Source organism: Myxocyprinus asiaticus, chromosome 18 (genome assembly GCF_019703515.2).
Source record: "Myxocyprinus asiaticus isolate MX2 ecotype Aquarium Trade chromosome 18, UBuf_Myxa_2, whole genome shotgun sequence".
Classification (NCBI taxonomy): Eukaryota; Metazoa; Chordata; class Actinopteri; order Cypriniformes; family Catostomidae; genus Myxocyprinus; species Myxocyprinus asiaticus.
Genome location: NC_059361.1, coordinates 23,992,435 through 24,005,969, shown reverse-complemented (window position 1 = coordinate 24,005,969; position 13,535 = coordinate 23,992,435). Strand labels below are relative to the sequence as shown.

Sequence of the window (13,535 nt, the reverse complement as noted above, 5' to 3'; positions counted from 1 at the left end):
TGTAGGGGGATAGCGATGGTAATTGTTTTTCTCATGGCAATAATTAAATGGCTACTGGATTACACCACAGAGAGTCTTGTTTTTCTGAGCCCATCTGTTTTTTTAGACAGTAGAAATCCTCAGGATGCTTAACTTGTTGAACAGAATGTTTTTTTTATGTTTTTAATGTTTTTAAGAGATATTAGGTTTAGAAGTATGAGTGACTTGTTTTGTTACTTTTTGTGCTGTGATACACTGTTTTGACTAAATATGATTAATAAATATATATTGTTTAATAAAAAGGCAAATAATATATCTAAAAATATATATTTTAAAAACATACTGTGAATACGATCGGTTTTAGTTTAAGTATTATCATAATAATGGTGCTTTACAGTCCAAGAACTCAAGTTTGGTATAAGGATTACATGAAGACTGTTACATAACATGCTAAAAGAGTGATACAACTATGTATAATCATAGCACTTAAATAACGTTTTTATAGAGATACTAATTCGAGATCCAAAAAGGTTAGTTCAGACAAATAAAATATATTAGTTTAAAGAGATAGTTCACCCAAAAATGAATTATCTCATCATATATTTATTCTCATGCCATTCCAGATGTGTATGACTTTCGTTCTTCTGCTGAACACAAATGGAGATTTTTAGAAGAATGTTTCAGCTCTGTTGGTCCTTACAATGCAAGTGAATGGTGATCAGACCTTTGTAGCTTCAAAAATCACATAAAGGAAACATAAAAGGCCATCCATTCGACTCCAGTAGTTTAATCCACATCTTCTGAAGTGATATGATTAGTGTGGGTGAGAAATAGATCAATATTTAAGTCCTTTTTACTCTAAATCTTCGCTTTCACTTTCATTTTCAGACTTTCCGGTGTAAAAGTTAAGTTTTATTTATTTATTTATTTGACTGAACTATCCCTTTGATAACAAGTGTTTTTACAACATGATTATGGGATGTGTTGAAAACTACAGTGCGTTTTGCATCCCTCTCCTCTTTCCGACGGACAAAACGTCAATTATTTATGGGTCATGTAGTTAATGGCACTTCCCTCGTATCATCAGTGTGCACTGCGCAGTGCTTTGTGTTCAACTACAGTACCCACACGTCACTGTAGAGCGGCTGGCTTATCCGGGGATGTCTCACCACTGCTGTGTTTCTCCAGTCTAGCGCTCACTCCTTTTTAGCGGATTGGCAAAACAGGGGTAGGATTACGAGAAGGAATAAACACATACCCAAAAATGGCAGAGCTTGGAGCGGTGAGCCTGCTAACAGGAGATTCTGCTTTTAAATATCAAGAGCATGAGCTAAACGAGCGTTTGAAGCGGCTGTACCCGGCCGTGAATGAGGAAGAAACCCCCTTACCCCGATCGTGGAGCCCCAAGGATAAATACAGCTACATCGGGCTCTCACAGAATAATCTGCGGGTGCATTACAAAGGTATACAGATGTGACACACTCGCCAGAACATTGCTGAGCTGTCAACTCCACAGGCCTTAACAATCCCGGTGGTGACGGCTGTTGTGGTTAGCTGCTCTCGAACATTTGCAATCTCCCCAATCTAGATTGAGCTGCTTGTTCCGTCCCCTTTGCTTTGTTGCATAGAAGGAATGGGGAATGTCCAAATGGGCTGACATTTAGCAAAACATGTCAGAATTCGGCTAGCGAGAGTAGCTCAGGGTAGCATATAATGCACGATTAGAGAACCCATCGTGTCAGTCTTGCTTTTAGACACCTACTATCTGAAGAACATAAAGTGCTTTTGGTTTACGAAGCTCATCCCTTTTGGTGAATTAGTTGAAACTGGTGCTTGTCAGACAGCCACAGCAGGGCAACCAGCTACACCACTGAAATGAAATGCACATCGATTGTTTAGTTTACACCGCATTGCATAAGTGTATTTGTTATCCGCTTTCGAGAGCGGATGATTTATATAAGGGTGCGCGCCACAGTACAATGGAACAAAAACGCTGGAAACGATCTTGTTTTATATGTGTATTTAACATAGACAAGACTGTTTACGCACGAACAAGCGTGTTCGAAATATTCGACATATTCGAATCTAATGGATCGTTCGAAGCCCCGAATTCATCATAGGTGTGAATTCGAATTCCACAGCACTGGCTGTTTGAACAGTTGCACTGGGGTTTATTCTGACGAAACGTGTCAAAATATGTCCTGTATCTTTAAGACATTAACCCAAATTGAATACAAAAATGTGAAATTATATTATGCATAAACAAAATGAAGTCTACATTTAGGACCATTTTTGCATTGACATTATTTTCATTTCTATTCTCTTTTACTATTCCCCATTGTTTTCTATGATGATTATTATTGCCATAATACTGCTATTTGTTGTATACTGTATTACAACATACTACAGTGTATAAATACTTAACACTTTATTATACTTTATTATACATCATCAGATAGCACATGTACATCTGTGATCAGGGCCGTAGCTAGTGGGATGAAAGGTGGTAACAATTCTAGGGGCCAACAGGCCCAGGGGTCCCCACAACAAAATCTAAACTGTGTTTTTTTTAATGGGAAAGGGGCCCAGAGCAATATACAGTCAGGGGGCCCAGAAAACTGCTACGGCCCTGTCTGTGATGAGTCTGTTTTATGTCTTTTCATCTGGAAAGCATCACAATTTAATTAACATCTGCTAAACATCTTGAAAAGATCAGATTTACAAACATTCTACATCATAAACGTCTCAAAGACATCTGTTGAATGCCTTATTGACATCTGAGAAATACTTATTGACATACATCTTGTAGACGTATTGCAGATGAGCAAACAACGTAAAAAAAAAAAATCTTCCAGATGTAAACACATACATCAAATAGATGGCTGGGTGATGTACGTGTGCTATCAGGGTAATGACCCTCTTTTTTCTCATTGAAGGAATAAGAATTGGGGGTAAAATGTGCAACTTTCATGAAAATTTTTTTAATGGTTCTAAATAGACTTTATTTCCTGTATGCAAAACATCATTTCTTATTTGTTTCTTTTGATTTTGGAGTAGAATAGGACCAGGACATTTTCTTGACAGGTTTCATGACAATCACCCTGTGGTGTTTCTCCGGCCGAATGACCCAGGGGGGGACTCTAGATTTACCAAAAAATTCAGATGTACATTTTTTTGTTGAACAACTACAGTGGTGGACAAAAATATTGGCACCCTTGGTAGATATGAGCAAAGAAGGCTGTGAAAAATATGTCTTTACTGTTTATCCTTTTGATCTTTCATTCAAAATATTCACAAAAATATATCCTCTAATGGATATCAAACCCTGCAAACACAATAAAAGTTTTATCAAAAAGCAAATATTTTTGTCAAATATATGTGTGGCATAATTATTGGCATATCCATTTTGTGAAGCTCAACAACCTTATGCCGCACATCATAAATTTATTCTTTGCATTGTGATGGATGACAAAGGGAATTTGGCTTGTGTGTTACTTAATATTTATACCCCTCTGAAACAGGAAGTCATGGCTGAACAATTTCATGTTCCTAGTCATCCAGGTGCACTAAAAATAAGTAAAATGGGAGTGGGAATATACTTCAGATATATTTTACTCATAAGAATTTCTAGGGGTGCCAATAATTGTGCCACACATATATTTGACAAAAATATTTGTTTTTTGATAAAACTTATGTTGTGTTTGCAGGGTTGTAAGATATCCATTAGAGGATATATTTTTGTGAATATTTTGAATGAAAGATCAAAAGGATAAACAATAAAGACATTTTTCACAGCCTTCTTTGCTCATATCTACCATGGGTGCCAATATTTTTGGCCACCGCTGTATGTACATGCTTCTAGACAATACACAATAAAGCAGTCTATTTTAAGAATGATCACTAAACAGTCTGTAGATGCTCTTTGTGATTCAATGACTTTGCAGCTTTTATAACAGGGAGATCTTTTGTTTTAGCACCTACATAAACCATAAGGCTTGTAAAAAGGATTTGCCAAATGATCTGCTTTTAATTAGATTATGTCGTGTGACAGTGGGCCTGTTGTGCATTGTGCAATACTTCAGGACAGTTACCATCTGAGGGTCATTTGTGTATAGACTTTACTGTTTATTTTCTTACATGTGTTGTTGCACACATGACAGCTGTCAAATAGACAGCATGTTTGTGTCGATGCCCAGGTCAACTGGGTCTTTAGCCTAATAGTTTTATTTTGTTTATCCTTTTTGACTCAACATTGAACAACACCACATTATTCTGGTAATGTACCCTGCTTTGTGTCAGTGGAAAATTGTACCTCATTGGCAACTATCTTCTTTCACTGCATGGGTATGTTTACCACTTCATATGTGGCTGATGTTAGCCAAGCATTTTGTATTTGGAGTACTGAGTCTATTTGTTAATTAGTGTTGAGTAGGAATCAGAAGTGTTTGTGTACTGATATATATATATATATATATATATATGTTGTTTTTATTTTGTTGTTTTTTTTTTTGTCATGGATCTGTGTTTGGATTTGGATATCAGTTTATCCTTAAAATTGGTGTATTTAGATTTCGATTAAGCAAAGGGTTGCACTGTTTGTAACTGTAATCCCTTTCTTTAAATCAAATTATTCCCATTTTGTAGCAACGTATTCAGAGCAGCTACTATTTAACCTACTGTCTTCTTCTCACCCTTGTGATTTCAGTACTATTTTGGCCATTGTACCAAATTCAATTTGATATCTTTCATATTTCCAGGTTTAGACAAAAAGTATGAGCCATCAAAAAAATTAAAATCATGAATTTATGATGGCCAAAATCCATGTGTTTCTGTATCTTAACCTAACTTTGTGAAGTCATGCTTAACCTCCTGAGACCAGGATGAGATTGCTATGTGCATTTTCCATTTCCCTTTATGATTTGTAACTAGTAGCGCCTGATAATCATGCAAACAAAGCAATTTCTGAGAACAACAAATACTTTGCCTAAAAATGTATGTCCTCATATGGGGTTCATGATTTGGAATTTTTAATAAATAACAGGCTGTAGAAAGTCAGCTTTGTGTATCAAATTGTTTATTACAATGTTTTCTCTAAATCATTAATGTTTCGGACTTAAAGGGATAGTTCACCCAAAATGAAAATTCTCATAATTTACTCACCCTCATGCCATCCCAGATGTGTATGACTTCCTTTCTTCTGCTGAACACAAATTAAGTTTTTTTAGAAGAATATCTCAGCTCTGTAGGTCCTCACAATGCAAGTGAATGGGTACCAACATTTTGAAGCTCCAAAAGCACATAAAGGCAGCATAAAAGTATAATCCATAAGACTCTAGTGATTAAATCCATACCTTCAGAAGCGATATGATAGGTTTGGGTGAGAAACAGATCAAAATGTAATTCCTTTTTTACATTTTTGCAATTTAACATTCTCCTTCATATTCTTCTTCTTTTGTTTTTGGTGATTTGCATTCTTTGTGCATATCGCCACCTACTGGGCAGGAAGGAGAATTTGTAGTAAAAAAAATTACTTAAATATGAATCTGTTTCTCACTCTCACATATCATATTGCTTCTGAAAATATAGATTTAACCACTTGAGTCGTATGGATTACTTTTATGTTGACTTTAAGTACATTTGGAGCTTCAAAATTTTGGCACCCATTCACTTGAATTGTATGGACCTACAGAGCTGAAATATTCTTCTAAAAATCTTTGTTTGTGTTCAGCAGAAGAAAGAAAATCACACACATCTGGGATGGCATGAGGGTGAAAGAATGATGAGAGAATGTTCTTTTTTTTGGGTGAACTATGGCTTTAACGTTTCCTGAATGTATAGCTATTTACTAAATACCTAAATGTTTAGTTATTTATCAAATTTGTGGCAGTTAAAGTGTTGGCAAGCCAAGTAAAATATGAACTACTTGCCTGACTGGGCCAGTAGAAAAAAAAAGTCTTTATTAGGGGGACTGTTAGCCCATGAATGAAGAGTGGAAATGGGACATTTGCAGCACTACATCCATGGAGATATTGTACTGCATTGAATTACAACACAACCTCCTTTGAGAAGATTAATGCAAGGAAAATTAAATAGATTCAAATATAGAATAGGCCTAGATGAGGATAATTTTTCTATGCCGTTCGGTGGACTGCTATCTGTTTCCTGTGGCAGGTTTTTGGTTCACTGTGTTTCCTTTAACCTCTTTGTAATGTTTGCCTATTGAGGGGTTTTGCCAGTCTGAGGAGCCAATCATGCATGTTCACTCAGTGCGGTGACATCACCAGATTGTGTTAGTTTCCCCCTAGTGTCTCTATGAAGCTGTAAAACCCTGTTTGCTAACACTACCACGACACTCCCAATCTTCTCTCCCTCTCTCTTTGTTCTCTTATATTGTAGATATTAATTTCATTTTTATAATTTGGCCTGTTTAGCTGATGTTTTTGGTGCCAGCTGTAGCACTGTCCTGCTCCCACCGTTTGCCTTAGTGTTTTACCATATAGCTATCCGATTCTGTGGTGCTGATTGTTTGTGTGTGTTTATGAGAAAGAGAGAGTTTATGAGTATATCTCATTCCACTATTCATTGAGCTACACATACTGGTTATTGACTCCTTTTCACCCCAAAATCAACAGAAAAATAAGTATTCAGGCTGTATTTTGAATAAATTCAAAGACTATTTTAGGACGATTAAGATTATTTTTGCATTGTTACATTATTTTTTTGATGTTTTCAAAGTAGTGCGTATAGGCTTATAACAGAACATTGAAGTCAGGTCATAACATTCTTATAGAAACAATGCTATGACACTAGTTCACCCAAAAACCCTATCATTATTCTTTCACCCTAAGGTCGCTCCAAACCAGAATTATTTTCTTTCTTCCCAGCAGTGGCTAACACAAAATTAGACATTTTAAGAATCCTCACACAGCTTTTTGTCATATTATGAAAGTGAAAATGTCAAAGGAATGTCAAGCTCCAAAAAGCCCCCAAAAAAATCAAAATCATTGATTAGCTTGTGTCCAAACGTCATAATGTCAAACCTGCACCGTAGTCGCCATTTTGGACTAGAGCACTACAAACCAGAGTTGATCAATGATTTGATTTGAGAGTGAATAACCATTTAAATTTCCATCTAGTTTGGCCACACAAAGTGATTGTATGGCTTCGGAAGACTGCACAGTTTGTATCAACTACTTTTACAGTATTTTGAGCCTGACAGCCCTGAACCTTTTTGTGTTATATTTTTTTCTCTATTGTGTTCCACAGAAGAAAGATAGTCAGTCTTTGGGACATATTTATTTTGACACTTATATGGAGTATCATAATGTAAGGGCCGATGGTCTTACCATACAGTATATCAACTGATAAGCTGAGCATTTGGATGCCACATGTAAATTGGACCACATTTCTTCCCTGTCAGCAGGGTCTGAAATTAACACCTGCCAAGTGCCAAATGTGGGTGAATTTTCTATTTGGCCAGTGAATTTTGCTGTGTCTCACACCACACTGGCAGGTGCTTTTTCCTTTCTATCAATGTCTGTGTCAGTGCTTATAAAAGTAATGGAACACAGTTTTGTCCTCAAGGAGGCTCTGTAGGCTTACAATCAGCAAGGTTGCAGGTGTTAAGACAGAATGGCCCTTAACTAGTTTCCCGCTGCTCATCTATAGGCTTAGTTAGCTGTAAATCTAAACAAGGTGAGGGCAATTTTGAAGAGCCTTCATGCCATCTGGAAGAAGGGAAGACCACTCTCGGGTTTCGAGTTTATGTGTGAGTAAAGGCCCCGATATACTTCATATGAAATCGAAGAACGAATGGGTGTGATGTCATTAAAAACAAAATCTGGCCTCGTTTCGGTGGTTCACAGTAGCCAGTCAGGGCACACTTTTAGCAAAATGTCTTACCGGCTGCTAAACACCTTACTGCCATTGGTCCATGTCATCGGTAGGTGTGACCTGGAGCTTCACCTACTTTGAGACCCGTTCACGGTAGGGATGTGCGAGACTAGCCGACTAAACGGTTCTGATGCTTCAAGTCAACACTGGAATTGCTAGTCGGTTAAAATTTTCCCCCATTAAACTGATAATAATTTTTACACATTTCCATTTGGCTTTATATTTTTACAGAGGCTACGCTTAAATTACTGTCATATTAATGTTACATATTTTAAATAGAATTAATAATACAAATATTATTTTAAAAAGAGGATATCTGGAGCAGATACAAAGATTCATTTCACCTCAAGCTGCACGTGCTTCTTCCCTCTCTCAATCGTGGCATGCACAGGAAAATGTCCTCTCGCTAGACAAGAAAACTCAGCAAAGTTGTTATGAAATCACTTCGGTGGTGGTGCAGGAATCAGATTTCCAAACGTTTGAAAGTCCCTATGGATGTTTTCACATTTGAGTCTTCTTTACATCTGTGCATGCTTGTACACAGTTTTGCCGTTGTGCAGGCTTTTTCAAGTGCAGGATGGCCTCATCAGGTGAGTCAAGTCCCGTCTTTCACCAGACCATGTCAGTGTGTTAATTTTGCTCATCAAAAAATGTATGCTTTTGAGTAAGTAGCCTAGAAAATGACTGTTTATATTCAACGAGGTGCCGACTGCTTAATGTGTTAAAGTATCTTTTATTCTGTGCGCACGTCATGATTTGAATACATTAGGTTTATTGTAGGCTACATCACAGTCCTTTTTTTCTATCCTAGGGCTACTTTTTTTTTTTTTTTAATTTCGTAACTGTTATTGGTTAACATTTTTTACCAAACTGCTGTCATATTAGATCAATGGCTAATGCACGACTGCACGTTGTGAAATACGCACAACTTTTCAATGCATTTTTTTTCTCTCATAGATTTGGCTTAGTCTACCTGTTAATTATTTTCAACAATGTCCTGACCTGTTTTAATATGTTAAGTAACTTTTACGTGGTGAATTCCATTTAGAACAGGCTGAGTTGCTCTATTGGTCCTGCACTATTCATTCAATTGTTTTCAATAAATATGCCTTTTAAATATTTGCTAACGTTGATTCAGTCAATGCGTGTCATGTTCTATATTTAATGTACAATGATCATAATGCAAGGTGAGCACGTCACAGATAAATACCCCTTTTCAGTGGAATTTAGCTTCGGATTTGGAATAGATCAAGTATTTTAAATGGGTCGCATAAACACATTTCTTTTTTTGAGTGTTTTCTGACGGTTGGTTTCTTTTTAGACTAGTCGGCTTCAAAATTTTCATTTAAACGTCAGTGAAATTAGTCGTTCAGCACATCCCTAGTTCACAGTGTTCAGTCAGTTAAGATCAGTCAACACTCTATTGTTCAGTTATTAACGAACTGGTGCAAATTTACCTACATCTGTACGATTGTTCGCATAGAGACATTTTCCAAGAACATGTCAAGCATTTTTTTGTTTTTTTGTTTAATTAGTCTACAAAAGGAATCAAGTCTACTCTAATACTTTTTAAGTGCCCATAAACCTTTGGTTTATATGCTGCTTCACTCATGTGCCTTCTGCAGTGAAAGCCATTCACACATCTACCCATAGTAAGGTATGTCCCTCTCTTTTGTCTGTATTCTTCCCATTAACACTCTTTTATACACCTTTTATGCATCTTTGCAGTTGTAAAGTGTCATCATAAATTACAATTACAGTGTAATCAGTGCATATTATGGTCGCGTGTAGTGTATTTGCGCATTAGTGTCATGAATTCAGAATGTAAACAAGTCAAATTGCGCATTTTGTACTGCATATACAAGAAAAAGTAGGTGAACCTAAGCTGGTTTTCTGCATTAATTGGTCATAAATTGTGATCTCATCCTTATCAAAGTCACAAGTATAGACCAACACAATAAGCTTAAGCTAACAACACACAAACAATTATAATCTTTCACGCCTTTAGTGAACACATCCCATTAAACATTCACAGTGCTGTGGAAAAAAGTAAGTGAACCCTTGGATTTAATAACTGGTCGATCCTCCTCTGGCAGTAATAACCTGAACCAAGTTTTCTGGTAGCTGCGGATTAGATCTGCACAACATTCAGAAGGAATTTTGACCATTCTTCCTTACAGAACTGCTTATGCTCAGCCATATTCTTAGGAAGTCTGGTGTGAACTGCCTTCTTGAGGTCATTCCACAGCATCTCTATTATGGGGCTTTTCCACTGCATGGTACAGCTCAACTCGACTCGACTCTGCTCACTTTTTGGGGGTTTTTCACTGTGGATAGTACCTGGTACCTGATACTTTTTTTAGTACCACCTTGGTCAAGGTTCCGAGCGAGCCGAGCCGATACTAAATGTGATGTCAAAACCCTGCAGTTCACTGATTGATCAGAGAGAATCGTCACTACCAGCGTCAATGGATTTGCGACACGGGACATCAACCCGCTAGATTTAAAGTTAGTAACAGTGACAGCAATATCATTTGTTCACGTGACTTTCAAATTGTAAAAAGAAATGGCTGTGCGCAAAACCACGCCGTGGTCAATAAACGAGGTGCAGACTTTCCTCTCGTTAGCGACAAACGAAAAAGTCTTTCAGGAAGTGTCTCAACTGTTTGCCGCGCACGGCTACCACCGGACCTACCAACAGTGTAAGGAAAAGTTACTTAAAAGTGACTACAGAACCATCAAGGACCACAACAGCCGGAGTGGTTCAAACAGAAGAAAGTGGAAGTGGTTCGACCAAATGGACGCTATCTATGGCAATAGACCGGTGAGCAATGGGAGGGAGAGTGTCCTGGACTCGCCGTTGTTGGAGTCCACGATGGAGGATGGTACGTTATGTTACGTTAACTCTGTATTCTGCTTGAAAGCTTCACTTTATTTAGTTGACCAGCTACTGGAAAGCTTGCTTCTAAAACAACTAGGCCAATTTAACTGTTACACTTGTGTAAGATCACCATGCAACAACTGCTTTATGCAGCACAATGAGCTAGTAGCTAACAGCTAGCAGTCGTGTTATTGTTTATGTTCAGTAAAGTTTGTGTCGCGTTTAAGACACTTGCGGCGCAACTATGACGATCAGCCTATAATCCCACCCACGTTGAGATGGCACTAAACTGCAGTGGAAAAGCAAGCTCAGAAAAGTAAAGCAAGCAGAGTTGAGTCGAGTTGAACCGTAACGTGCAGTGGAAAAGTGACATTAGGATAAGGTCTGGGCTCTGACTGGGCCACTCCAAAAGGTGGATTTTATTTTTTTGAAGCCGTTCTGTAGTGGATTTACTTCAATGTTTAGGGTCATTGTCCTGCTACATCACCCAACTTCTACAGAGCTTCAGCTGGTGCACAGCCAGCCTGACATTATTCTGTAGGATTCCCAGTAGCCTTGTAGTGTGTCAACGTGGTCTTTGGAAAACTTCAGGTGCGCAGCAACGTTTTTGTTGGAAAGCCTTCGTGTTGTCCTGCCATGGACACCGTTTTCCATATAGTAGATTCTTGAACAGAGATGTTAACCAGTTAATGATTTCTTCAGTTCTTTAGCTGTCACAGGTGTGGACAGATGAATATCTAAGCTCTTTGAGATAACTTTGTAAGCTTTTTCTGCTTTATGCAAAGCAACAATTCTTGATCATAGGTCTTCCAAAATCTCTTTTTTGCGAGGCATGGTCCACATCACCAGATGCTTCTTGTGAATGGCAAACTCAAAATTTTTGAGTGCTTTTTATAAGACAAAGTAGCTCTAACCCACACCTCCAATCTCGTTTCATTAATTAGATGCCAGACTTGCCAACTCCTGACTCCAATTAGCTTTTGTTGACATCATTAGCCTATACTTTTTCCAATCTACACTGTGAATGTTTGAGTGATGTATTCAGTATGTACAAGAACAATACAATATTGTGTGTCATTAGTTAAAACAGATTGTGTTTGTTCATTAATGTAACTTAGATGAAAATCAAACCAGATTTTAAGACATATTTATACATAAATGCAAGTAATTCCAAAAGGTCCACAGACTTTTTCTTGCCACTGTATATTACTTTAAATTATCATCAAGTGGTTAAAAAAAAGCATCTTTTACTGATCTAGTGTAAATTCTACTCATAGAATGAGGCATGAAGTCAATGATAACACATTTTAATGTCACATTAGCTTCTTGAGCGTCCTCATATTTAAATGTGTTTCTAAACGCCTCCCACAGTGGTATGGCAGATATTTGAATGTTCGCAAACAGTATATTGTTGCTCGGCTGTTTTGAACTTCTTTATACCCCTGAACAAAGAATGCAGAAAAACTTCTCCTGAAGTACAGTTGAAGTCAGAAGTTTACATACCCTTAGGTTGAAGTCATTAAAACTAATTTTTTAACCACTCCACAGATTTAATATTAGCAAACTACAGTTTTGGCAAGTCATTTAGGACATCTACTTTGTGTATGACATGAGTAATTTTTCCAACAATTATTTACAGACAGATTGTTTCACTTTTAATTGACTTTATCACAATTCCAGTGGGTCAGAAGTTTACATACACTAAGTTAACTGTGCCTTTAAGCAGCTTGAAAAATCAAAAGAAATCAGCCAAGACCTCAGAAAAAAAAATTTTGGACCTCCACAAGTCTGGTTCATCCTTGGGAGCAATTTCCAAATGTCTGAAGGTACCACGTTCTTCTGTACAAACAATAGTACGAAAGTATGAACACCATGGGACCACGCAGCCATCATACCGCTCAGGAAGGAGATGCATTCTGTCTCCTAGAGATGAACATAGTTTGGTGTGAAAAGTGCAAATCAATCCCAGAACAACAGCAATGGAACCTGTGAAGATGCTGGAGGAAACAGGTAGACAAGTATCTATATCCACAGTAAAACGAGTCCTATATCAACATAACCTGAAAGGCTGCTTAGCAAGGTAGAAGCCACTGCTCCAAAAAAGCCAGAATATAGTTTGCAATTGTACATTGGCACAAAGATCTTACTTTTTGGAGAAATGTCCTCTGGTCTGATGAAACAAAAATGTAACTGTTTGGCCACAATGACCATCATTATGTTTGGAGGAAAAAGGGTGAGGCTTGCAAGCCGTAGAACACCATCCCAACCGTGAAGCATGGGGGTGGCAGCATCATGATGTGGGGATGCTTTGCTGCAGGAGGGACTGGTGCACTTCACAAAATAGATGGCATCATGAGGGAGGAAAATTATGTGGATATATTGAAGCAACATCTCAAGACATCTGCCAGGAAGTTAAAGCTCGGTCGCAAATGGGTCTTCCAAATGGACAATGTCCCCAAGCATACCTCCAAAGTTGTGGCAAAATGGCTTAAGGACAACAAAGTTAAGGTATTGGAGTGGCCATCACAAAGCCCTGACCTCAATCCAACAGAAAATTTGTGGGCAGAACTCAAAAAGTGTGTGCGAGCAAGGAGGCCTACAAACCTGACTCAGTTACACCAGTTCTCTCTGGAGGAATGGGCCAAAATTCCAGCAACTTATTGTGAGAAGCTTGTGGAAGGCTACCCAAAATGTTTGACCCAAGTTAAACAATTTAAAGGCAATGCTACCAAATACTAACAAAGTATATGTAAACTTCTGACCCACTGGGAATGTGATGAAA

At 37.7% G+C, this 13,535-nt stretch overlaps 1 protein-coding gene across 6 annotated transcripts in view; it reads left to right on the top strand.

Moving 5' to 3' along the window:
• The first annotated feature begins 928 nt into the window (after positions 1-928).
• LOC127455958 (ran-binding protein 10-like) overlaps positions 929-13,535 on the top strand; it is a 57,102-nt gene continuing 44,495 nt past the window's right edge. For 2 of the 6 annotated variants that reach the window (XM_051724176.1, XM_051724174.1), the window contains exon 1: positions 929-1,442. In XM_051724176.1, coding sequence (XP_051580136.1) covers positions 1,244-1,442 — 199 coding nt within the window. In that variant the 5' untranslated portion in view covers positions 929-1,243. The remainder of the gene's footprint in view (positions 1,443-13,535) is intronic. The other 4 variants (XR_007899765.1, XM_051724171.1, XM_051724175.1 and 1 more) reach the window with 3 other exon arrangements.